This window comes from Carassius carassius, chromosome 1 (genome assembly GCF_963082965.1).
Source record: "Carassius carassius chromosome 1, fCarCar2.1, whole genome shotgun sequence".
Classification (NCBI taxonomy): domain Eukaryota; kingdom Metazoa; phylum Chordata; class Actinopteri; order Cypriniformes; family Cyprinidae; genus Carassius; species Carassius carassius.
The window spans coordinates 5,400,564-5,428,094 of record NC_081755.1 but is presented as its reverse complement, the minus strand read 5'-3'; the positions used below and the strand labels follow the sequence as shown (position 1 = coordinate 5,428,094).

The 27,531-nt window shown below is 40.4% G+C and overlaps 1 protein-coding gene and 1 long non-coding RNA gene across 3 annotated transcripts in view; one reads left to right on the top strand and one right to left on the bottom strand.

Moving 5' to 3' along the window:
- Positions 1 to 852: 852 nt before the first annotated feature.
- The window catches only part of LOC132140022 (gastrula zinc finger protein XlCGF57.1-like), a 69,999-nt gene continuing 43,320 nt past the window's right edge, over positions 853 to 27,531 (bottom strand). The window contains exons 1-3 of one of the 2 annotated variants that reach the window (XM_059548794.1): positions 6,297 to 6,369; positions 5,133 to 5,269; positions 853 to 2,056 (exon numbers count right to left, since the gene is read on the bottom strand). In XM_059548794.1, coding sequence (XP_059404777.1) covers positions 882 to 2,056; positions 5,133 to 5,217 — 1,260 coding nt within the window. In that variant the 5' untranslated portion in view covers positions 5,218 to 5,269; positions 6,297 to 6,369 and the 3' untranslated portion in view covers positions 853 to 881. Of the gene's footprint in view, positions 2,057 to 5,132; positions 5,270 to 6,296; positions 6,370 to 27,531 lie in introns of those variants that run through there. The other variant, XM_059548786.1, reaches the window with a different exon arrangement.
- Positions 18,720 to 19,378, top strand: LOC132140081 (uncharacterized). Its single transcript, XR_009433709.1, has 3 exons — positions 18,720 to 18,895; positions 18,983 to 19,077; positions 19,223 to 19,378. It is a non-coding gene; the product is annotated as an uncharacterized LOC132140081 (long non-coding RNA).

Sequence of the window (27,531 nt, the reverse complement as noted above, 5' to 3'; positions counted from 1 at the left end):
GCCACCTGGCTGTTGTTTCGCGAATGATTTTAACACACGATTGACTTGCCGTTAACGCCGCAGCCCTGTGGTGGTGCACACACGATGGTATTAACCATTCTGGTTGTCTAGCTGCTGTAAATTTCACATTTATTTATTGCATAACATTTTAATTATTTCCAGTTATATCAACTTAAGCAAAGCGATCAAATTCAACCACACCTGATCATATTTGTTCTATTGTTCACATACATTTCACATATATAATATTTATGGCATAACATATTATTTTTAGTTAAATCAGCTAAAGCAAATCAAGCAAATTTAACCACATCTAAACATTCGTTCTAACCGAATTAGCCAGATCATGATTAGAGCAATATCATCATCTTGGATCTGTCATTTGATCTCGGATGTAATGAGAAATGTATGAAGAACGGCAGGGCTCCAGACTGCGACCAAATGGTTGCATTTTGTGACCGTTTTCTGCCTGTGCAAGAAAATTTTGTGAACTGTGAACTTACCACAGTGTTCTTCAACTCATAAATACTGCCAATTCTGTTGCTTGTGAGAAACATCAAATGGCAACCGAAACACAAAACCGTGCTACTCATTTGAACTGCATAGCGCTTAAAATGCAGAGCTTGGGTTACACTTACCACATCATTAAATGTGTGCGTAGCAAAAATTATGCAAAACAATGGATTGTTTTAAAGCTAAAGTAAAACACTGCCTATCTTTGCCATTTACCTCACATTATGCTATTGACTCTCTCCCTTTTTTTGTCAGGCTATATGATTCTTCAGTGTTTGCTAAACATTCTGTAATTTATTAGACAGTATATAATAAAGCATGTGGTGTATGCCAATAAAATAGTTCTCTCAAATGAATCCTTGTGTTGATCAAGATCGTGTTGAAAATATGCCGTGTAATTTTCTCATGTGACAGTTACGGTTTGATTTTTGAGTAAAACATTTTCCACACTGTTGGCAGGTGAAGGGACTCTCTCCCGTGTGAACTCTCATGTGGGTTTCAAACCTTCCCTGTAAATGAAAACTCTCTCCACACTGAGCGCATGTATAAAGTTTTTCTCTTGTGTGAATTCTTATGTGTTTGTTTAGGTTTCCTTTCTGAATGAAGCTCATTCCGCACATTTGGCAGATAAAAGGACTCTCTCCAGTGTGAATTCTCATGTGCCCTTTAAGGTTTCCATGTTGACCAAAACTCTTTCCACACTCAGGACAGATGTAAGGCTTGTCTCCAGTGTGAACTTTCATGTGAACTTTAAGGCTTCCATGTTGACCAAAACACTTTCCACACTGTTTGCAGGTGTAAGGCTTGTCTCCAGTGTGAATTCTCATATGCCTGTTAAGGTTTCCTTCATGAGTGAAACTGAGTCCGCACTGTTGGCAAGTAAAAGGCTTGTCTCCAGTGTGAACTCTCATGTGCACTTTAAGATTTCCTTTATGATCGAAACACTTTCCACACTCAGGGCAGTTAAAAGGCTTGTCTCCATTGTGAATTCTCAAGTGCCTGTAAAGATTTCCTTTTTGAGTAAAACTTTTCCCACACTGTTGGCAGGTGAAAGGCTTCCCTCCAGTGTGAACTCTCATGTGGACTTTAAGGTTTCCATGTTCATTGAAACTCTTTCCACACTCAGGACAGATGTAAGGCTTGTCTCCAGTGTGAATTCTCATGTGCACTTTAAGGTTTTCTTTACTTTCGAAATGCTTTCCACACTCAGGGCAGATGTGAGGCTTGTCTCCAGTGTGAACTCTCAAGTGCCTGTTAAGGTTTCCTTTTTGATTAAAACTTTTTCCACACTGTTGGCAGTTAAAAGTCTTCCCTTCAGTGTGAACTTCAAGGTTTCCATGTTCACTGAAACTCTTTTCACAGTGGAAAGGTGTAAAATAACTTTCAGTTCCTGTTTTATGAGCGGTCTTCTGTGAGAAAGTCTCTTTAATCTGTGGCCAACTCAAAGATTCTTCTCCGGTTTTAAAAACATGATGAATCTCCTTTTGTTCTTTCGCTTCCTTTTCACTTGGTACCATGTGCTCCACTTTCAGCGGCATGAGGTCTATGGTGGGGGAAAAAACAAGTTTAATAGCACAAAGAAATTATATTATAAAACATAGTTCTGGTCCTTCATTCTGATTGGTTGAGCCGAAGCAGAGGTTAGCATGACACAGGTTCTCTCAACAAAAAGTCTATTGTATTTTCTCATAGACTTTTGGATTATCACAAAAATTAGCATTTCATTTTATTATATATATAAAAATTTTTTACAATCAACATTACAAATAATTAAATTATTATTAATTGTGAATTATAATGGAGTTGTAAAATATAATGAAGTAAAATATTAGGAATTAAAAACATTACTGTAATGCTATCAAGATTTCAAAGAGCAGGGTGAATTAAGGTTGATTGTGACGCTTCTCCAAGCCATTTCAATGACAGAAAGTATCCTTTCATATGATTTTGTAAACTATTCAAAACACACAATAATAAAATAGGCTACTGTATAGTTATGGAGTTACATTGAATAACTGCATGTAAGTAGCTACTCCCCAACACTGCCAAGCGCTGCACGTTTCTGAAGCTCCAGGGATCATACAGCGGCTCCCTCAAGAGGTTTAAGAAAATGCTAGGTGTCATGGCTGCAGTGTGTCCAGTGCTCCAGTTGGGCCTGCTACCAATTGCGCCTGAAATGGACGCTTGATTATCAGGGTAGATCAGGCCTGTGTAACAGCAGGACCCCTTGGATGAACATTCAATGGGTGGACTAGGGAGTTGACCTGGGAATGGTCTACAGGAGGAAGGCAGTTTAGACAAATGTTTACAACACAGGTTGAGGAGCTCTGTGCAAAGGGAAATTGATTTTTAGCCACTGGTCAAAAGCAGAAAACAGTCTGCACATCAACTACCAGTAGGGCACCTCTTGTAATGTGCCCAGCTCAACCTACCAGGCATACTGAACCAAGAAGTGGCCATGTTGTCACAAAACAAGGTCTCCTGAGAAGAGTAGATACACAGACAGTTCAGAAAATATTTGAAATGTTTGGAAGTAGACCTCTTCGCCTCAGAAGATTCTCTCTGTCAAATCTATTATTCCAAGGACAAGGAAGCGCTGGCCTACAGCTGGCTCAACCTCCTCTACGCTTTTCCCCAGTTGCCCTGATTCCACAGGTAATCAGCCAGATCAGTGAACAGAAACACAAAGTGTTCCTGGTGGCCCTGGTCTGGAGAAACCAGCATTGGTTAACAAAGTTGTCACAGCTGCTTATAGCAGCCCCGTGGCAAAAATGTAATTTATTCTGAAGCGGACTCATCAGTGCTCTATTGGGTATTACTTATTGATTGCTGTTACACTTTTTAACTTTATGAAGGACAATATTTTCCTAAACTAATTAAATATAAATGTCTCTATTTATGTCGAATTCTGACATTTGATCAAGATCAAAATCACTATCAACAAACTCCATCTGTCCACTGCAGAGGAAACACAGTAGCTGCATCGAAAGTGCCATTTGTATGTATTTACTCACTGTGAAATGAAAATAGGTTCCATTAATTCATTTACTCAAATGCATACTGTATTTTCCGGAGTATAAGTCGCACTTTTTTTCATAGTTTGGCTGGTCCTACGACTTACAGTCAGGTGCGACTTCTTTATCAAAATTAATTTGACATGAACCGAGAGAAATGAACCAAGAGAAAACTGTGTAGTCTACACTGAAGATATAGAGCGCCCCCTCGCGGCTGTAGACGGTAATGTTTTCTCTTGGTTCTTGGGTCTAAATAAATGCGACTTATAGTCCAGTGCGACTTATGTTTTTTTTTCTCGTCATGGCGTATTTTTGGACTGATGCGACTTATTCTCAGGTGCGACTTATAGTCCGAAAAATACGGTAAATAATGTTATTAGATTAATGTTTTACTTTTTTGACATACAAATACGAAATGTTGGAAAAATGCAATGACACTTTTAAATATGAAATTAAACCACCGGTAGGTGGTGGCAAGTCACTGTCTTTATGAGTGAACCATTGATTCAAAAGATTCGTTCAAACGGCTGATTCAGTCAATAAATCAAGCAAATTAACATTTTTATAAATGGCTCACTGAATCATTGACTTGTTCAAAAATGAATCATTTAGTATTGAAACACTGTTGTGTGTTGCTCGGAGATGCACGACTGTTCTGCTGTGGCTTTGCTTAAAACTATTTACATTAGCGAAATGGAGCAAAAACGATCCATAATGCGTTTAAAATGTAAGTCAGTTTTTTTTATTACTTATTGATTTTATACAACTTTAGTAAAATAAATATCACATCATTTTTTTTTTTACTGTGCATAAAATATGCACCTACCCCACAACCCTGTTTCTGTCGGTTTCTGCATTTAAATAGTACACTATATGGAAACACACAGTCATGAGATCGGGTTCGGCAAGTAGCAGGTTCATTACTCCTACATATCTGAGAAGCAGCTGTGACAATACCTAAAACACCAGCATGGCACATTTGGCATCAATAAACAGAGAGCAACAGAGATATCCCCAGAGCTTTTTGATGTCATATTGCCTTGGACTCGTAAAATTAAGGTTGAACCTCTGATGTCACATGGATTATTTTACAGATGTCCTTGCTACGTTTCTGGACCTTGATCTAGTAATTACATTGCTGTCTATAGGAGGGTCAAAGATTTAAACATATATCTTAATCTGCGATCCGAAGATGAATGAAAGTTTCAAAGGTTTGGAACGACATGAGGGTGAATAATTAATCACAGAATTTTTGGGTGAACTATCCCTGTGTATAATGTGTGTAAGATGGTAGAATTGGTATAGATATAGATATATAGATAAAATGCTAAATAAGTAACAAGTACTTCTTTAGGTTAAAATTAAAATTGTAAGGAGTAAAAAGTATGTATTTTTTACTTCAGAAATGTAATGAAGTACAAGTATAAGAAGTTAAAGTTAAAACTACTTTAGTAAAATACAAATCCCCCTAAAGTAATGATTTGAGTAATCAAGTTAAGAGTCAAAGAAATTAAGTATTTTACACTCTTGAATGTGCTTAATTTTTATGCATCTTTCTGTAAAGCTTGTCATTTTAGTAAGAATCAAACAAGAATGAAAACCAACCTGTTTGTTCCTCAGTATCTTCTTGTTTGACTCTCAATGTTTCTTCAATCTTCACGTCTTCACTCTCCTCTTTAATAAACGCCATCTTTATAACAGTGAGTCCAAACACACAGAAGACTCCTGCTGAGATCCACACACTGTCATGTTTAAGATGAGAATAATTCAAGATAAATCACTGGCTGTGTCTCAATCAGCTCTAGTTCAGCAGTCAGCACACTGGGAAGGGACTCAAAAGAGAGATAATGGCTTCAGCTAGCTCTGGTTTCACAGACGAAGCTGAAGACTAGTCTCAGACAGAAATGTAAGTCTGAACTCTTTCAAATACAGTGTTGGGCAAGTTACTCTTAAAAGGAGTAATCAGTAATTTAATTACATTTTCAAAGTAATCGTGTTACTATTCTGATTACTTTATTTCAAAAGTAATAAGCAATTAGTTACATTACTACATTACCTTTTTTCTCTATGTAATTGATAAAATCCCAGCATACACGCTCCCGACAAATATTTGTTATTAAAGCATCAACATTCACAGAACACTGTTATTTTTAACTAAAGCAAGCATAGGCTGCTGTGTGCATGGTTTGGCAGAATGCATTTATAATCTATAAAAGACATCTCAGTTCATCGCAATCTCACAAATCTCTGTTACAACACAATAAATATATGCATAATTAATGTTTCATAATATCTACTATTCGTGTGTTATAATGAGAGGAAACGTGAGCATGCAAATTTCAGCACTGCATTGCTCAACGCTGCAAACACGTTATAGCCTAAACAAACAGAAACTTGCGCTTGCTAATCGTTTATATTAGTTCATTTTGTGCAATAGATGAATAACAGTCTATTTGTTTTAGATATTTTGTTTAGATATTTCTATTTTACTGGAGTCAAGTGAATCATTTTGTTCTCCCGACTCCGGCACATACACGAGTCTCTGCACTCGCCTAAAACCAAGCAATAATAATCAATTCTTCTCAATGACCGAGTTCGTGTGGACGCGCTTTACTCTCTCAAAATAACGAGCATATAATCATTAGATAAAGCGCTACAATGTCACAGTCAATCAATATTAATGAAATAGCTTTACATCGCTTGTAAAATCTATTAAACAGTCCCAGCGGTTTGCATTGATGTAAACACTGTACGTTTTAAAAGACAAACCTTTCTTCATCCGAATCAAAACAGATGCAGGAGATCGACGCTGCCTAATGACGTCACAGCGCCGTACTAAAATATGTCACACACCAAACATTTCATAACACACACACCCCACACAGAAGTCAAAAATATTGAAATATTTTGATACTAAATACAATTGTTATAAATTTAAATAGAATAAAATATTTTATATAGTAAACATATTTTGAAATATATTTAATTTATATTTTATTATATTATATTTTAATATATTATATTTAAATTTAAGAGCGCTGCATTTATAATCTCTAAAAGACATCTCAGTTCATCGCAATCTCACAAATCTGTTATAACAATAAATATATGCATAATTAATATTTCATAATATCTACAATTCCGGTGTTATAATGAGAGGAAACGTGAGCATTTATGTCACTAAATGATACAAATGCATACATTTATACATTTAAATATTTTTCACATATATAAAAAATGTAAATATATTTTTATCTGAAATATTTACATATATTTATTTCCTTTATATGTAAATACATTTAGATATCGGATTACGCAAATACTTTAATTTACAATATAGGTCCATATATTAATTTCTTAACATATTACATTTACATGAATGGCTGCCCACTGCTCCGGGTCTGTGTTCACTGCTAATCAGTGTTACAATGAATTTTTTATTTTCCTAAACTGATAGTCATAACCATCAGAATTAAATAAAAAAAACTCCGGAAATATTTCAGTTTGTGTGCAATAAATGTAGAATATAAGTAGGTTTGCTTTTTTTAATCAAATTACTAAATAAATAAAAATAAAGAACTTTTCCATGGTATTCTAATTTTTTGAGATGTACCTGTATAGTGCTGAAAATTCTTTTTTCAACTGAAATGATCGAGTCTGTTCTGGCCCATTGTTCGTCTAAGCCGTGTAATGTAGACGATGCAATGCACTAAATGACCGCTCACAGCTGGAACTGCTGACAGGTATTGGAAGCGCTGCTTGAAAAACCAAGCTCATGGTGAAGCAGATGAGTAGGTTCTCTTGTTCAGTATTCGTGACTACACCACTCTGATTTTATTTGGGTTGGACATCCCAGGCCAGGTAAAAGGGTTTTCCCACACGGCTACTCAAATAAATGAATATCCTTAAAGTAGAATTACTATGAACACAATTTCAATTTTATTAACCAAATAATCAGGTAAGTTTACTATCAAACTGGCTAAATTTAGGCTAGAATGGCCCATAACTGTAGAGGAGAAATATAAAATCACCCTCAAATAAAAAATAAAAATATAATTAACACCAAAAAAAAAAAAACTTCAATTTTCATACATAGCACCTCAAGCATGAAATACCAAAACCACAGCACACATTTGAGTGATGATAAATATATTTCCTCCCTATATAGTTACACTGAGTAACACTGCCAGTAATGGCCTAGTTTGCATATCGAATAAAAAATACTCATGGGACAAAAACCAAATTGAACAAACAAATGAACGATTCACAAGAATACAATTAAGGCAGGGAAAACAGTGATCAGTTGAGCTGGACCAAAACAACTCTTGTTTTAAAAAAAAAAAAAAAAAAAAAAAAAACTATTTGTGAAGCCATGTTATACAGTCCCTATTTATCAATCAGGACTATTTTTATTACTCCAATATAAAAAAAGAAAACCCACCATTACATTTTGAAATAGAAACCACGATCTATAAAAATATTAATAGATAGTATTAAAATGCTTAATATACTAGCCTCACAATAAAATATAAATACCTCTGAGACTCAGATCACACACACCATTAAAGGGCTACAATCATCACCATATACTTCCATGGATTGTGAACTCTCACGTACAGTGTGCGGTTCATTCAGCATCTGCCACTCCTCCAGCCCAAGGTAACCAACATAAGAATTTAACACCTAAAAGAGCAATTGCATAATTACACACACTGACCTCATCCCATACCGTTTACATGATCATAGGTCACTGGCTTTTGACCAGCGATGCCTAAGCCCACAATAATTTAAATACCTCACAAATCCAATACAAATGACCAACAAATAAAATGTTGATAGTCTCTTCAAAATGGATAACAAAAAAAAAAAAACTACCAGTGATTGTTCTCCCAGCGACCGGAAACCACCTGCAACTCATCTACTAACTGGAAGTGTGTGGGTATTTAAAAGGTAAATCCTACATACAATCATAGGAACAATAGCGCCTCCCCGTGGCTTGGCTACACTCAGGGTAGGAAACACGTCGGGATCAAGAAGTTTGTAAGCACTGGCCATGTCTGAGACAGAACCCGCTTTCTTCTTTTTTAGCCAGGAACTGTTTTGCTACCAGAATTTCCTCTTTACAAAGTTAGATTTTGTAATGTGTTGCAATGTTTAGAGATTCCTCACTAAGAAAGTTATCAGCTGCTGGATTGCAAGCTTGAATGCCCTTCATGAGCTTTACCCCTACACCAAAAAATCTGTTGCTCAGTTCACTTATCATGCGGTCATGACATGGATACTTAAGATGATGTTTAAGTTGGTTGCCATCACACAGTCCTAGTGCCTAAAGTGGAATCCACTGCATAATCATCCACCCGCCATTGCTTACGGCGGTGACCAGATAGGATCTCTGAGATGTTATTGGACTCACAAATTACTTTTGTCTCATTGTAGAACTGTTCTGCTGTTTCTTCACTGCTCTGCTTTAAGGTTTTTTAGTGTTTCAAGGACAGCATCTTTGTAGAGTGTAGCACCGATTCTTTCTGGAGATACTTATGGAGCCTCTCTGTAACAGATAGCAAGCTCTTGAACATTACAAGGACATACACATTTGAAAACCTTGACAGTTTTGACAGGAGCCCAATTGCTATAGGTGTAGAAACTTTTTTCAGGCATCTTAAAGCAGTCAGATTTTCTAGCACAACTTTGACTGAGTTGAGCTGGCATTCCCATCTAGTTTTAGAGAGCTGAATAAATTCAGTTTAGATTTAAATTCAGATTAAATTTACTGGCAAGAGCGGAATCCAAATCTTCAGTACTTATCCTGCTTGATCTGTCTGCTGCTTTTGACATGGTTAACCACCAGATCCTCCTATCAACCCTACTGGCAAAGGGCATCTCAAGAAACACACTTCAATGGTTTGAGTCTTACCTATCAGATAGGTCCTTCAAAGTATCTTGGAGAGGTGAGGTGTCCAAGTCACAACATCTAACTACCGGGGTGCCTCAGGGCTCAGTTCTTGGACCACTTCTCTTCTCTGTCTACATGGCATCATTAGGTTCTGTCATTCAGAAACATGGCTTTTCATACTACTGCTATGGTGATGACACTCAACTCTACCTCTCATTCCATCCTAATGATCCTATGGTAGATATTCGCATCTCAGCTTGTCTAACAGTCATTTCTTGCTGGATGACGGACTGTGATGACTGGGTGAAGGATAAGCTGGAAGCAAGTGCGGGTATAAACAAAGTTTTAATGAGTGTAGGTAAACAAACAAACTGGAACACAAACTACGCTGGGAAGGAGATACTGTCCGAGATGGTGGAGGGAAGTGATGAGTCCAGATGGCGGTGGTGAGTTGGCAGCTGGAGAGGGTGGCACAGGAACTGCGGGGAAGCGAGCCGAAGGGAAGTCGTGATGCTTGTGGTGGTTGAGAAGAGTGGACGAGGTTCCGGGGGAAGACACGGACATCCAAAAAAAAAAAAAAAAAAAATCAACGCACAGTTAACAACATGAAACAACGCTCTCACAAACACAAGACGTGAGACAAGCCATTATATAGAGAGGGTAATGAGTGACAGCTGCTGCTGTTGACATTAAAGGAGACGCCCACAAACTAATCAGTGCAGACCCGTAACACACAGACTTTACCCACAAAATGCAAAACCCAGAGATCACATGGACCATCACCTTCAACTCAACCTGGCCAAGACAGAACTTTTTGTAATTCCAGCAAACCCATCGTTTCATCACAATTTCACCATCAAGTTAGGCACATCAACCATAACTCCTTCAAAAACAGCTAGAAGCCTTGGAGTTATGATTGATGATCAGCTGACTTTCTCGGACCTCATTGCTAAAACTGTCCGATCCTGCAGATTTGCTTTATTCAACATCAAGAAGATCAAGCCCTATCTTTAGGAATATGCTACACAACTCCTTGTTTAAGCTCTTATCTGTCCAGGCTGGACTATTGCAATGCCCTCTTGGCAGGTCTTCCAGCCAGCTCTATCAAACCTTTACAATTAATCCAGAACGTGGCAGCAAGATAATTTTTTAATGAGCCAAAAAGAATACACGTCACACCTCTGTTTATCAATTTGCACTGGCTTCCAATAGCTGCTCGCATAAAATTCAAGGCATTAATGTTTGCCTACAAAACTACCACTGGCTCTGCACCCATTTACCTAAATTTGTTACTTCAGACTTATGTGCCCTCTAGAAAATTGTGTTCTGCAAATGAACGTTGCTTGATTGTGCCATCCCAAAGAAGCACAAAGTCACTTTCACTGACTTTTGAAATTAAATGTTCCCTCCTGGTGGAATGATCTCCCCAACTCAATCCCAGCAGCTGAGTCCTTAGCCGTCTTCAAGAATCGGCTTAAAACACATCTCTTCCATCTTTATTTGACCCACTAACTTTAACACTCACTATTCGAATTCTATTCTTAAAAAAAAATCGAACTACCTTTCTAATCTTTTTGTATTCTATTTTCTTTTCATTTATTATGCAATTGTGTATGAGTGTGTGTGTGTGTGTGTGTGTAAAGACCTCTAACACTAGCTTGCTCTATTCTTTTTTTTTATTCTGTTTTCTTTTTTATTTATTATATTATTTAAAATCCCATACTACGTGTACTGTGTTAACCTAACTGAGACTTGTTATAGCACTTATATATCATTGCTCTTTTTGTTGTTTTTGATTGCTTCCACTGTCCTCATTTGTAAGTCGCTTTGGATAAAAGCATCTGCTAAATGAATAAATGTAAATGTAAATTCACTGTTCTCTAAACCTAGTTGTTTCGGTCTGTCATGAAATGCCTGTTGATTGACCATTGATGCACTAAAGGAATACACATTCCCTAATGTTTCAAAAAAGTCATCTGCCTCTGGTACAGCCCTACAAGTGTGACAAAGTACCAATTTCAGTTCATGGGCATAACAATGCACATAAACAACTTCAGGGTGCTTCTCACGGAAACAAGCTTAAACTCCAATAAATTCAACCTTTAATACTGAAGCCCCATCATAAATCTGAGCCAAACATAGGACATCATTCAAACTTTCAGTCTTAGCACACTCCGTTGCCTTTAGCTGTGACATGTACTGTAATGTACACATACAGCAAGCAGCTCAACATGGCCATCCCTTGCTTCATCGGCCGATTGTTGCAGCAGCTGTCCGGGTGTCTGGTCTCAGACGATCTTGGAGGTGAAGATGCTGGATGTGGAGGTCCTGGGCTGGTGTGGTTACGTGTGGTCTGTGGTTGTGAGGCTAGTTGGATGTACTGCCAAATTCTATGAAATGCCTTTGGAGAAGGCTTATGGTAGAGAAATTAACATTCAATTCACGGGCAACAGCTCTCGTGGACATTCCTGCCGTCAGCATGCCAATTGCACACTCCCTCAAAACCTGCGACATCTGTGGCATTCTGCTGTGTGATAAAACCGCATATTTTAGGCATTCGCCACAGGATTCTCAGATTTCTTCTCCTTCAGCGACAACTCTATGTCTCTACGCTGATCCAAAGCCACTCGCCGTTGACACGCCTTCACAGCAGAAATCAAGAATGCTTAGCACAGCAGACCTGCTTCTCAAGCTGAGCTTGGCGTTGTTGCAAATGCCATGCCATTACTGCGGTTTGTGTGGGTCTCCCGTGCACACTGCTGATGGCCACATTGACTGCGTTTCCTGCTTGGCGAAATCCCATGTGGAAGCTGCACTCATGGGAATTGATTGTTAATCTAAGGTCATCCCGGGGGTCCATGAAGAGCTTATCCAGATCATAGCATGCTCCCTAGTCCACCCGCCTTCGTGCTTCTACTTCAGCTGCCCTTACTTCCATCGATGGCGTTGAAAAGAAAGGGAACAACAAGCTGTGCACCACTGCCCGCCCACGGCTATCGGTTGGAGAACAAACGCCGCTCACCCGTCTAAGCCGTGTAGGACCACTTCAGCTCCAAGCCAGAATCCTTCCTCTAACGAATCTGGCCTGGACCCCGCATATTAAATATGGCACTGAACCTGAATATCATTAAAGGGGTGGTTCGGGATTTTTGACATCGGACCTCATTTTTAGGTCAGCCTGGTTGTTATTCATCAGTGGAGACATTTTTTTTTTTAAATTATCCAGTCCTTATATTTGGATAGTTGGCCGATGCTAGGCTAGCGCGAGTCAATGGGTATATGTTAGCCAGCCATTAAAAACCGTTTTACCCACTCCACAGTGCACCAAACGCAAATCAATTATAACACTAGACTATCGATGCAAATGTGTGTTGAGAGAATAATGTTAGAAATCAAACTTACCTTTCATCTCAATGATCCTAAAGGAACTAGTTTCTCAGCCGCTGCGGAATTTTACTTTGCTCCGGTTAGTAATGCGGCAAAAAGTAAACACAGAACAGAAGCGCACTACAGTCGTTACATCCAGCTAACGTTAGCTAGCATTCCTCAGCGATATCAATGTCCTCATCCTCTTCAAAGTCTGACACTTTGTCATCATGGCTTTCAGACGTCGCCATAGTCTTTATAGATAACGTTACTCTGCTTATGTGATGTTAGTGATAATCAGTGTGCCAGCGGCAGGTAAATACACTTGCGTCATGTGTGGACCGGCTCACTCGGTTGCCTAGGTAATCAATATCACTCCGCTGCTGCTGTCGACAAGGCTTATTATTACAGGGAACAAATTATAACTAATGCAATGTGATGAAAGGTAAGTTTGATTTCTAACATTATTCTCTCAACGGACATTTGCATCGATAGTCTAGTGTTATAATTGATTTGCGTTTGGTGCACTGTGGAGCGGGTAAAACGGTTTTTAATGGCTGGCTAACATATACCCATTGACTCGCGCTAGCCTAGCATCGGCTATCTATCCAAATATAAAGACTGGATAATTTAAAAAAAAAAATGTCTCCACTGATGAATAACAACCAGGCTGACTTAAAAATGAGGTCCGATGTCAAAAATCCCGAACCACCCCTTTAAGTATTTTGCATGGATTTGACAAATACTGTTATGTAAAAAAAAAAAAAAAAAACATCTGACAGGCATTATATTTAGTCTTTTAACATGCTTTATTTTTAAATTAAACATTGAATGTGTATGTATGCATGTAAATGTTTTCTGAATGAACCCTATGCTCGGCCTCGGATCATCTGTATTCTGCGGGCTTTTGAGCTGGCTACTAAATAGTCAAATATACTCGAGGTACTTGGCTCTCCGTGGCTCTACACTGAGCACTCCCAGGTCACTCAGTCGCTCATCAGACATGGTTGTTCTTAAGTGGTTCTTGATCAGTTTCAGGGTGGAAAAACTATGCAAACAGGAAGCATTGCTTATAGGTATTGCAATGGCAATTTTGCACAACCTGAAAAGTTAATGGAACACTTCATTGAAAGGTTCCAGAAAGATAGTGAACTCCAATATGGTGGTGAGGTTTTGCATGGCTTCTTTCCTTTTCCTCTCTAAAATCTTTTTGGCTTGGTGCAGCTCATGCCTCCGATCATCTAAGTTTGACTCGTAGATCTCTGTGAATGAAAAAAGAGGTGACTGTTCTAGAAAGCTGTTGCTATTAGGATGGAGTGCTTGAACACCTATCATTATGTTGCAGTTGGGCTTGGAGAAACATTTCTGTAATTCCCTAATCACAGTCAAGGATTAGATGGAAGATGTTCTTTCTAAAACTATCCTTGTCATCTTGGTCACTTCTATGTTCGCCCACAGTGGATATTACTAGAGCTGGTCTTCCGTTGGCTTTTTTTTCACATTTTTTAATGCTGATATATCCCTTTTGAGCTGTGTTTAGGATATCTTTCCACAGCTTTTCTCAAAAGGCTTCTTCTCTCTATTTCTGAAATGTGTCCTGAAGTGCATTAATAAGCTCAACAGTTCTCGCTAGGTCTAGTAACGGTAACTGAAGTATATCGGATAGAAGCTTGGTGTCACCCAGCACTTTGTAGAATGTTGCTAGAAACCCAATAAAAGGTCAATTTGGGCAATTTCGCCTCCATAGACCTGCCCCCACCTGTCTCTCATTAGCAATATCTTCAAGGACACACAGTACTGCAGGTAACTTGTCTGTCATATTACGACAGGCAAAGTAACTGAATGCCCAACTTGTGTCGCTAGGCTTCTGAAGCTTTCTAGGGTGACCTCCATACATGTCTTGCTGCACTCACAGCACCCCTGCCACGCCTCTGGGTGTAAGACATTAAAGCAGCACCAACTGCTTCTCGTTCTTCATATACTCTTTGAAGCATGGAAAATGCTACTGGATTATGGAAAGTTTCTCAGTGCCATTGGAGCTGGATCTAAAGAAGGTAACTGCTTTTCTGCATTTATCTCTAATGACATGAACTGTCAGAGAGAGAGGGCTTTTTTGATCACTAGATTTAAGGTGTGTTCAAAGCATGGAACGTGTCTAATCTAAAGAAGGTTTGCACAAAAAGTCATGTATGAGGCATGGTCTGTGACGATGTATGGGATTTTGTCTCTTATTTAAAAAGCAAAGACTGTTTTGCTGCAGTTATGGGGAATGTGCACCACAGTAGACAACTTCACTGATGTAATGGCATGTTACTGCTAAGTATTCATCCATATTTATTCACTATTCCATAGTTTTCACACGACAAATGTCAGATTTACAGTGTTGTATTTTATACTTCATACCTTGCAGCATTACAAAAGCTTCCTTACAAAAGGCCTGAAGCCCTGATCTTGCGTCACTGAAAATGGTGATCAACTTCCCCTAGTTGCAACACTTGGAGCCTCAACCCCCTTATTTGAAATAAAACATTCATAAAGGTTTTGAAGCTTTAAGAAGCAATATGTCAAAAGTGTTCATCACTACTGCGTGTACATCAGTGGACACACTTCTCCAGAAAGCCATATCACACTTTATTTCAATTTCACTTCTGTTTTTTTGTATATACACCTGTGGACGCTACAATTCTGTTTTTTGGTATGGAACAAATGGTCTCTACACTTTATTATGTTATTTTACGTTTCATGTGAATATTGTAAATATTATAAATGCTTTCGCCAACCTAGGGAGGCAAAGTAGTTTAATGATGGGTTCTGGCGTCACCAGTGATGTTATATATGGATCACGTGTAACTTAAGGTGTTATGAGTACATCTCATAAGATAGATTGGTTGGATCTTTAACTCGTAGAACCTGTTTCTTTATCATCAACACAAGGAAGACACACATGTCATAAAACAGATTTTATTAACAAAAGATAGGCAAGAGTACTCAACAACTACTAAATGAATACCTAAATTCTGGAACACACAGATAAGCAGAAGTACTTTTTGTCTTCTTCTTGCCTTTTAAGAGGTGTCTGGCTGTTGTCCCGGCATCTTTATCTGATGGCGCTGGACAGTTTGCTAATGTAAGTCCACCAAGATCAGAGACAATTTATAAGAGACATGCCACTTCCTCAATCCTCAATACAACTATATGAGGAAAACCCATAACGGCAAAGATGGCGGTTGTATGCACATGTCCCGCCCCTCCCGCTGGAAAGCCAATCATCAGCTTTTAACAGTCAAGCTGGGAAACATTAAAGCCTATCGGCTGGTTCCACTGACGCATGTGCACAGTTAAGGTTTTGCGACAGCGAGTTGTGGTGATCAGATGGAATCCACATAGAAGAGGGTGATAACAATGCAATGGCATCTGACTACCAAGGTAGTTAAAGCATTTTATATCGACCACAAATATGTTACCTTACATTCTAAGTAAAAGACACAGAATATGTTGTGTAATCAAGGTACTGCCTAGCTAGTTAGTCAGCTTTCCTACATAGCTAACGCTAACTTAGCTAACGTTAACGATAAGCAGAAACGTACAATCAAATTGACTCTAGATAACCGTAGTTAAATACCTAATTTGTGTGGAACAACTTAAATGAAGATGCAGACCAGTTATAGTTGTACAAATTGAGTGTTTATTTTGGCCGTGCTTAACTGGGAAAGCACGTCAGTTTCCGCTGCTGTGGTGTCGTTTTTTTTTTTACTGTGTGAAGCTTGGTTGCGAGCTCTGAGCTCGGCCCCCATCCTGCACATCACATATTTGTTTAAGGCCACCTTTTCGATGGCATTTGAGTGGGCAGGGTCAATGTGGTGGAGGTCGGCGAAACACACAACTGTCCCTGAGCGAGGTCTTCAGTCTTGCCGTTAGGTTTTTTTTTGCCCATGCTTTGAGAGGGGGGGGGGGGTCTTTTTAATGACGCCCTCACATTTACAAATACATTCCTTTAGTAAGGAACATGGCTGAAATAGCCTAGATGTGGTGGTGTATTTTTTCCTTGAAATGAAGGCACCATCCTCCGCCAGAGCGTGGTAGTTGTGCTCTGCGTCATTTGTCCGCACGAGCAAACTTTCACATTCTCCACACTCTCTCTCACTGATGGCTCTTGAGCCACTTTCCATGCGACCCAGCCAGGCACGTAGGCAAGTGCCTCCTTTTCGCAACTGTCCGCATCCAGTATGTCCTACAATGAGAAATATCGAATTTAGTGAATCCTGAAATATTACAGAAACCTCTATTCATTTTGGATCATATCAAGTCATATTCAGTGATTACCTGCTCATCAACCATTATTTGCTTTTTTTTCAGGTCTTCATTTTCACATTCACTCTAGGGCACAAAAGAGCACTTTAAGATAAAGTTGCATTTTAATTCAGCAGGTTTTAATTAAATGACCAAGTAATAAACAATTTCACCCAATCATTATGTTGCTTCAGGAGCACAAAAGAGAGGTTATGTCTTTTGATTTTTAAACAAAAATGACATCAATATTTCAGCAGAATTGCAGATTTTACGTAACAACTAAAACTGTTTACTAAAGTAAATAATTATTTTGGTATGACATGATTGGGATTGTCATGATATAATTTTGAGTACTCTTCCAGTAATGAAGAGTTATACACTGGCCATACCTGCTCACTGCATTTCACAGGAGTAGATTGCAACAACTGAGTGGCATTATCAGGAATGCAGTTTGTAGCACTGCCCTGCAAGCTGATGATGTTGGCCACTGATGCACTCCTTAGTGCTGCAGCAAATTCCCTGGCAGTGGGGTGAAAGCGGTGTCCTCCCTTTCCTCTGATGACTGAGCACAGGCCCTACAAAGAGAGGTAAGTGCATTGTTGTCAGTATAACTGTACTCAACTGCTTGGGGCAGAACTAGGGTTGGGCGATGTCTACCAATTTGGCATCAGACGATGTCTACTGTGAATGATGCCAGCTAAACATTCATTGGCCAAAACCTAGGCAGAACCTCACTAAAATCAGTTTTATACCTCCAGCCAGTCTTGGTTGAGCTTGGATGTGCAAAGATATTTCACCCCCTCTGACATCAGCTGCTGGTGAAGCATCAGGATACTGATGCTGATCACCAGTCCCATCTGGCATGGTGTTATTTTTTCCAGACCTTAAAAGGATTGGTCTGTGAGATTTAAGGTACCATACTCCTCTCAGTAACTCACCTTGGAGTTTCCCCCCAAGGCTTACCCAAATTTCCATGACTTTATCCAGTTGATGCTGTTCTGGAGATATTGGAGCCTGGTGGTGTTGGCACAAAGCGGCCTCCTCCACCATTTACTGTCTCTCTTGCTCCTGCGGAACCATTTTAATTTTGGTGATTTTATGGAAGTAGCCTACACACAATCTCACAATTTATGACCTCAGCACACTTTAATAGAACCATGTTTGTGCATATTTTGTTTGTTCTGGTGTATTTTGGTTCCACCTGGAATTGAGGATGTCAAAGAGCCTATCCATGTCCTCTGCAAATTTGACTGTGTGGAGAGCATCTTCTGTGAGTTTATGGTGGAGCACCATGGTCTACATGCCTTGTGAAAGTCAGGGGAGAATAATCAGATGTTTCTCAGAGTATTATATTTTTTTTGTGTTTTTGTTGTAGATAATAAGTTGTGTAGCTGTACCAGCTGCTACGGAGTGGCCAGTTTGACCCTCATGTTGGTGAATATGCCGCTCTGTCAGTTTAGGAGCCATCCAGATGACACTTCTTTTGTCCTGGATGAAAAAAATCTTCCAGGTGTCTCCATGTCAGATCATGTCCCCTAACCTTAGAGGACATAATTACAATGATTGTAATCATTACAGTGATGAAAGTTAATGCAAATTTTAAAATGTTGTTAAGTTTTTTTACATTCAGTGAATGTCTTTTAAAGTTGTTCCGGATTGATTTTACAAGATGTGGAACATCAAATATGAGTGGAATTTGTCTTTGTAGGATGCAGTGTGATCCATTGCCATCCTCATTGATGTCCAAGAAAGCACCAAGGGATCTCATGGCCTTCACATTTGTGGACCCCTGGTCACAGACAATGCATCTGACCTGAAAGTAAGATGTAAGTTATTAAGGATCAATCACCTTTTATTTTGGCATTCTGTTTTTCACTCTGTAATACTCAACATGCATTCAGTCCAGCACTGTCGAGGCGGGTGATGGCTTCCTTTAGTTTCCTGGCAATCTCATCACCTGTCATGGCAGATTTGCACAGGAAATAGCTGATTGCCTAAAAGGTGAAGTGTGAGGGAGGAAAGAAGTAACATTTGTACATGTATGTACTCTTCTGAGTGTACACACATAGTAGTGTTTCTGAACATTGTGGATGCTTCCAAATGTTTACTGTACTGTTTTTACATTGTGCCCATTTATATTTTGCAGACCTGCTTCCATTTTCCATTTATGGCCCTAGCCAGGAACACCATAACTTAACGAGCCTGGAAGCCATCTGGTGTAAGACCATCAATTGAGTCTGTTTTCCTGTCGTAGTCAAGGTGGCATTGTATAGACATCTTGTCCAGCACAAGGGAACAGATCTTCTCTGTCCATATCAGGGGTAGACAAAGCAAAGAAAAAGTGAGACAAGAAAATAATTCAAAATATTGTACTGTACACTGATAAAACAAATGACACATCTGAGCACAACACAGGCATTCTTTTTTGTGCACGTTTCAGATCCTGTTTAGCCAGATGGTCTGCTTCCTCATTTCCTTCACACCCATTTGTGATGGTACCCACAGGAAATTTACCATAAGGCCAGACTTATTCTAAATATACTCTGCATTACTTCAAAAATCATATCCTGTCTTGCTGTTGAAATTCCAATTAGCAAGCGGTACAAATTACTGATCTTATTGGCTGTACTACATCTATCCAATGAAGAGCAAGAAATATTGCTATTGTCTCTGTGGTTAAAACAGATATGTGATCTGAAATTCTTTTAGAAATGTTGACTTTGAACTGGGGTATGTAGACTGCTAATCAAGTTAGGGTTGCAAGTAAGTTTTCTTTAAAGGAACACTCCACTATTTTTGAAAATAGGCTTATTTTCGAACTCCCCTAGAGTTAGTTAATTTTTTTTTGATTTTTGAATCCATTCAGCCGATCTCTGGGTCTGTAGCACTTTTAGCTTAGCTTAGCATAGATCATTGAATCCGATTAGACCGCTAGGATCTCGCTCAAAAATGACCAAAGACTTTCTTTTTCTATTTAAAACTTGACTCTTCTGTAGTTACATCGTGTTCTATGGCAGACGGAAAATGAAAAGTTAAGATTTTCTAGGCCGATATGGCTAGGAACTATTCTCTCATTCTGGCGTAATAATCAAGGAACTTTGCTGCCATTCCATGGTTCCAGCAGGTGCAATGATATTACGCAGTGCCAAAAATTTGCCGGCTTCAACTCCATGTACACAAACTAGCCGGGGACTATTTTCAGGTGCTGCGTAATATCATATCATCAAATATCTGGACCTTTTGGCGACTCTCAGTCCTGCAGTGTTAAATGTGTTTTGACTGGAAATTACACAGGTGACGGCCTACAGCTAATATGAGGGCAAGATACAGGACAAAATTAAATGTTGGGGGTGAAGTCATAGATCTAAATCAAAACATCAGCATATATGGCATCTGCAAGAAACCATTCTGACCTTCATATTCCTATTGAAAAGGTGTGTAAACTTTTTCTCGGATATGTCTTGGCTAGGATTTCTATATTGCCTAAAATATACAAGTTTTGAGTCCGACTCCAAGTCCAAAATTGAGTACCTCAACTCTAAATGGTGCCACACAGCACATTCTCGACATAGAATCCTACTGAATAGTCTTCGTTCTTTGTGTAACGCTAATTTAGTTAGCTGGATTTTACTGTTGACGGCTTGGCATCATGATCTTGGATTGTTTGGTTCTGCACTGCATTACTGATTATCGATATATGATTTATCGATTATCGATATATAGCCCCTTTTAAACCAACCCATGAATGTGGAGTTATCTCAGATAACTCAATCCAGCCATACTAATCATCAACAACAAGTATGTGTTCGAAGAACCAAATTAGCTAGATCAGGGGTTCTCAACCTTTTGGAAGCTGGGCCCCCCCAAAGCTGGTTCATTGCAGTTGCCCCAACCTGAACCTGCTTTGCCTTGCAGAGATCCTCAATTCTTGGCTCAATGTTTGATAAACATAGCCTCAAATCATCCTCAATTTGTGCACGATTGCGGTATTTTGTTTTGAGTGCAGTCATTTTTGAGAATCCTGCCTCACACAAATATGTCGACGCGAAAGGAAGGAGAATCTTCAAGGCAACGTCACAGAGTTGAGGGTATTCCTGCATCAATGCTGCCCAGAATGACGAAAGAGGGCAGGAGCTGAAGAGTTCCTTCAGTCTACTTTCACTCTTCAGCTCAATAAGCTGTTCCTGCATATCAATTGATAGCTTGTTTGCTGTGCACACAAACGGATCTCGAACCCACGCAAAAGAGTGATAATCCTCTTTAAAGTATGTCGAAAATTGTTTTCTCATTGCTGACAAGTGCTCAGACGCTGATTGAAATAGGGAGGAGAAATCGTGTGACGTGCCTGCATCAGTGATAAAGTCTGCGAGACTGGGGAACATGTCGCAGTTCCCTCGACTGATGCGGCCATGCCAGAGGTCTAGTTTTTGTGTGAAGGTGTGCACTTTGTTTGCAAGGAGCAAAATACGAGTTTCACGGCCTTGCAAAGACAGGTTGAGGCCATTCAAGCGGCCAAAAATATCGACCAAATAGGACAGAGACGCAAGCCACATAGTGTTATCCAGATGCTTCGCCAGATCTGATTTGATTTCTGTCAAAAACCACTTCACCTCCTCTCGCAGCTCATACAACTGCTGTAACACCCGCCCCCTGGAGAGCCAGCGAACTTCAGTGTGCAGAAGCAGCTGTTCATGCCCTGACCCCATCTCCTGGCAGAGGACCCCAAACAAACGAGACTTTAGTGGCCGTGATTTGATGAGATTTATCATTTTCACGGACTGGTTCAGCACGGAGTCAAAGAGAACTGGCATTTTTTTAGCAGCTAGTGCTTCGCGATGGACCATGCAATGTGTCCATTTCACAAGTGGAGCTACTTGCTGAACGCGAGCAGCTAGGCCACGCTCAAGCCCCGTCATTGCCTGCGCACCATCCGTGCATAGGCCAACGCATCGGTCCCAAGCCAAACCATTTTCACGGATAATAGTATCAAGGACATTGAAAATGGCTTCTCCTGTAGTGTGTGACTGAAGAGGCTGGCAAAACAGGACATCCTCCTCAATCGCCTTGTCCTGCAGATACCTGACATAAGTGAGGAGCTGTGCCTGCCCAGCAATATCAGTGGATTCGTCCAGCTGCAGCGCATAGTAAGGACTCTTTTTTACAAACTCTTATCAGTTGCTCTCTGATATCATTCGACATGTCTACAATTCTCCTAGCGACTGTGTCATTGGACAGGGGTATTGCACCAAGTTTGGCTGCTGCACTATCGCCTATCATTATTCTGCACATTTCTTGCGCCACCAGCAAAATGAGAGTCTCTGCGATTGTATGCGGTTTACCCATTTTACCAATTCTTTTGGCCACTACATACGATGCCTCCAAACACTGTTAAGACACAGTGCTCTGCACTGAAATGGTTGCCTGTTGCTGATGGAGGCCAACAAGCTTTCTTTTAAAATATTCAGCCGGTTTATTTTTAATGCCAGCATGCTTTGTTTCGAGGTGCCTTTTTAATTTGCAGGGCTTCATACTGTCGTTTGCCAGCACCTGAGCACACACGACACACTGAGGTCTCAGATCAGCCGTGACTGTAAACCCAAACTGCAGGTATGCTTCATTGTACCTTCGAAGCTTTTTTGCATCTGGTGGTGCGTCGGTTGGCTTGTTGGTCCTCACAAGAAATTTCTCCATTTTTGTTATGTGTTTTCAATAAAGTTTAGTCAATATGTAACTGTGTGTGTGGCTATGTTGAGAGACGTATCAGGGGCTAATCAGTCAGGACTTAGGTACGATCTTTAATTAAACTAACAAAATAATTATTTTGCAGATAATTTAGATTTTATTTTAATACTAAATGATTGAAGTCCTCGTGTATGTGTGTGTGAGTGTGTGTCTTAGTCGCGTGGGTAGTTTTTTGCTAAGTGTAGCTACTGCCTAGCAGTTAAAAAAATTACTGGCTAGGGCTGAGATTTGATATAATCTTTAAAAAGAATGTTTGTGGGTTTAGTCTTTAAAAAGACTTTTAGGGTTCTGTAGTAAAGGCCTATGTAATTCGAGATTGATAACAGACTAGCGAGAGCTGGCACAAGTGAACTTGGCAAGAGACTAGACTAGAGTGAATGGAGAGCTATGTCGTGAGTCAATTTAAATGCAGTGATTTATTTTTGTGTGAGAGTGAGTGAACATTTACATTTACACCCTGCTCTGTAAGCCAGGGTGGGAACAGCGGAGGCCATGCGCATGCGTGATTCATTTGCAGCCTGGACGCGGAGGGGTGTGTGTGTCTGCTTTCTGCTCTGACTGCAGTCTGGGACTGCTGCGTGAGGCTACTGAGACCGCCTGTGAGTGCTTTTGGACGGGAGAGGGGCTCACGGCAGCACCCGCTGCTCGTTGAGCACAGTAGGCCTAACTGCGGAGTGATTCATGCTTTCGAGTCTCCAAACACCACAAAAGTCTCCAAAACACCAGTAAAAGTCGCTGGATTTGTAGCTTTTGACAAAAAAAAAAAAAAAAAAAAGTCTGATGATTTGTTTGTGTTATAATCAGTGCTTGAAGTGGTGGGGAAAGGTGGCGGTTCTCTCATTGCATTGGCAAATCATGACATTTTTACAGTGAAAAACAAGACTTGGAGATATTGCTGTTACAACAATTCATTGTTATTTATTTATTAACAACATAAATGTATTTAAACATGTTTGTGTGTGCGTGGCTGCGTGCGTGTGAGCATTTTCAAAAACTAAAGGAAAGCTGTAGCCTATATCCTAAGTCACATTTTAGACGAAATATTAACTGTTTTGGTCTATTTTAGCAGCGAAAATAGATCCGATGAATCCAAACAAAGATCACAACATAGCGCATCTCACAGAAACACTCTCAATCGTGTTTTGAATGATTCAGTGTTTTGAACAAATCGTTTTGAGTCAAAGATTCAATGACCCATTCACAAACATCTGTCTCATTCTGGATGAATCGGCCGTTTGAACAAATCGTTTAAAAAGAACGACTCAATGACTCGCTTAATAAAACCGCATCACCTGCATTTGCGCTCACTATCGACAAACCAAATTTGTTCAAAACTTTTTTTTTTTTTAAATCAAGTCCAAACACATTTAAATTTTTATTCAGGAGTTATGTATATACAAAACTAAATTTTATGACAGTAGTTTAGTGATAAAAAAAAATTTGCAATTTTTTTTTTTCCAGGTTTTTTCCTCCTATCCTGTGGCCTACTCGCGCCCCCTGGAGAGTGTTGAGAACCAGTAAGCTAGATCATGATGAGTGCAATGATATCATCTTGGATGTGTCATTTGATCTCTGATGTAATGAGCGCCGTACAAAGAAGTCCAGGACTCCAGACTAAAACCAAATGGTGGCATTTTGTGACCATTTTTTCTGCTGCGAAACGATGGATGGTTTTAAAGCTAAGGTAAAGTAAAATACTGCTTATCTTTTCGGCTTACCTCACATTACGTTATGAATGCTTGATTTTTCTTAAGGTTAGTCATTCCTCAGTGTTTGTTAAATATTGTGTAATTTATTATTTGGAAAAGAGCGACCAGTGGGAAGAGTTCATCTGGAGCCCTGAACTGAGCCCTGGTCTTCACTTCTGAGCTTCCTACACATAACATTATTACATGATTCCTGTCTGAGAAACTCCTTGAGTGACTGATGACATAAAACAGTTCTCTCAATTGATTCCAATTGAATGTGTTGATCAAGAATATGTTGAACATTGTGACGCTGGATTATGAAGGACAGGAGGCAAAAGCAAGTTAACAGAGTTTATTATAATATTTAAGATGATGGTAGGTTGGAGAATGACGCAGGAACCGCGATTGCAGCACAGAATGGTGAGTAGGTGAATTGAGTCCGCTGATGATGATGACGGCGGTGGTAAATCCAAGTGAGGTGATGATAATCCGTGAGCGAAGGTAATGATCCAACAGAAACCGAACAGGAGACAAAGCAAGGCAGGAACACACGAATCAGACATCAGACACGGACAACCTCAAACAACGATCTGACAAACAGGAGACGAAAGACAGGGCGTTAAATAGGCAGTTGGAATGAGTAGCACCTGCCCACATGAAACAATCAACATGACGTAACAAGAATACAGCTGGAGACGGTGCATTCACGAACCGTGACAGTACCCCTCCTCCTAAGGACGCCTCCTGGCGTCCCAAGAATCTCTTACCTGTCGATTGTAATCATCGATAGGGGAGTGATCCAGAATGTCCCTAGCAGGTACCCAACTTCTCTCCTCCGGACCGTAACCCTCCCAGTCCACCAAGTACTGAAATCCGCGTCCCCTCCGTCTAGAGTCCAGAATGCGATTGACCAAATAGGTGGTCTCCCCATCTACGAGTCGCGGCGGGGGAGGAACCGGGGTAGGCGGATTAATGGGAGAATGAAATACGGGCTTGATTTTGGATACGTGAAAGGCGGGATGAATTCTCCTGTACGTAGGAGGGAGTTTAAGGTGGACTGCCACCGGACTAATGATCTTGGTGACAGTAAACGGGCCAATAAATTTGGGAGCCAATTAATTAGATACGGAACGGAGAGGAATATTCTTGGTAGAAAGCCACACTTTTTGACCCACGACGTATACGGGAGGCCTAGACCGGTGGCGATCGACTTTGGCCTTGGTGTGCGCCCCCACTTGGAGTAGAGTCTCGCGGGCTCTGGTCCAAGTGTGGTGACACCTCTGGACGAAGGCGTGAACGGAGGGGACCGCAACTTCAGATTCCATACTGGGAAAAATAGGTGGCTGATAACCTACACTACACTCAAAAGGAGATAGGCCCGTAGCTGATACTGGTAAGGTATTGTGGGCGTACTCCACCATAGACAATTGTTGGCTCCAGGAGGAAGGATTCTTGGAGACCAAACATCGCAACACCCTTTCCAAATCTTGGTTGGCTCTCTCGGTTTGACCATTGCTCTGGGGGTGAAACCCTGAGGACAGACTTACAGTCGCTCCCAGTAGTTTACAGAATTCTCGCCAAAATTTTGACACAAATTGGGGTCCCCTGTCGGAAACCACGTCAATCGGGAGGCCATGTAAACGAAAGACGTGGTCTACGACGGTCAACGCTGTCTCCTTGGCTGAGGGTAATTTGGGCAAGGGAATAAAGTGGGCTGCCTTCGAGAACCGGTCCACCACGGTTAAAACAACCGTGTTGCCCCCCTGGGAGGGCTGTAATAAAATCTAGTGCGATGTGGGACCAGGGTCTCGAAGGAATTGGCAGCGGTTGGAGTAACCCATCAGGGGGCCGATTGGAAGTCTTACCAGTGGCACAAACCGAGCAAGCCAAAACGAAATTGTGAATGTCGCGAGCCATAAGTGGCCACCAGAATCGTTGCTTGACTAAAAATCTAGTGCGGTTAACTCCTGGATGGCAAGCTACATTAGAGCAATGTCCCCACTGGATAACGTTAGACCTTAATCCCTCCGGCACAAATAAGCGGTTCGGTGGGCACCCGGGCGGAGGCGTTACCCCTTCTAAGGCCGTTCTGACCTTCGATTCGATCTCCCATGTGAGAGTGGAGACCACTAATGTCTCAGGAAAAATACATAAAATGTATTTGATAAATACATTATAAATAATAATGTAATAAATAATGTCTCAGGGCGGTACGAAATAGTAAAGTCAAAACGTCCGAAAAAAAGTGCCCATCGAGCCTGCCTGGAGTTCAACCTTTTGGCAGTGCTAATGTACTCTAAATTCTTGTGGTCAGTCCATACTATAAAAGGAACCCCCGATCCTTCTAACCAGTGTCGCCATTCCTCCAATGCCATCTTAACTTTCAACAATTCTCGGTTACCAATATCGTAATTTCGTTCTGCAGGAGATAAACGATATGAAAAATACGCACAAGGATGGACCTTGTCGTCTAAGGGAGAACGTTGTGATAACACCGCTCCTACCCCCACCTCTGACGCATCGACCTCCACCACGAACTGACGTGTAGGGTCAGGGGTAATCAGAATGGGAGCTGAAATGAAACGGCTCTTCAGTTTGGCAAACACAGCCTCAGCTGTGTCTGACCACCTGAACGCAGTCTTGGCGGAGGTCAAGGTGGTCAGAGGTGCGGCTAGTTGGCTGAAGTTGCGAATGAAACGCCGGTAGAAGTTAGCGAACCCCAGAAACCTCTGTAGGGCCTTATGGGAATCTGGACTTGGCCACTCTACCACAGCCTTAACTTTCTCGGGATCCATGCGTATTCCCTCAGTCGACACGATATACCCCAAAAATGGAATTGACTGTGCATGAAATTCGCATTTCTCCGCCTTGACAAAAAGCACATTCTCTAGCAACCTCTGAAGCACTCGTCGGACGTGCTGCACATGTTCCTGGAGAGAGGAAGAAAAAATCAATATGTCGTCCAGGTAGACATAAATGAACTGATCATTCATATCTCGCAGCACGTCGTTGACGAGTGCCTGGA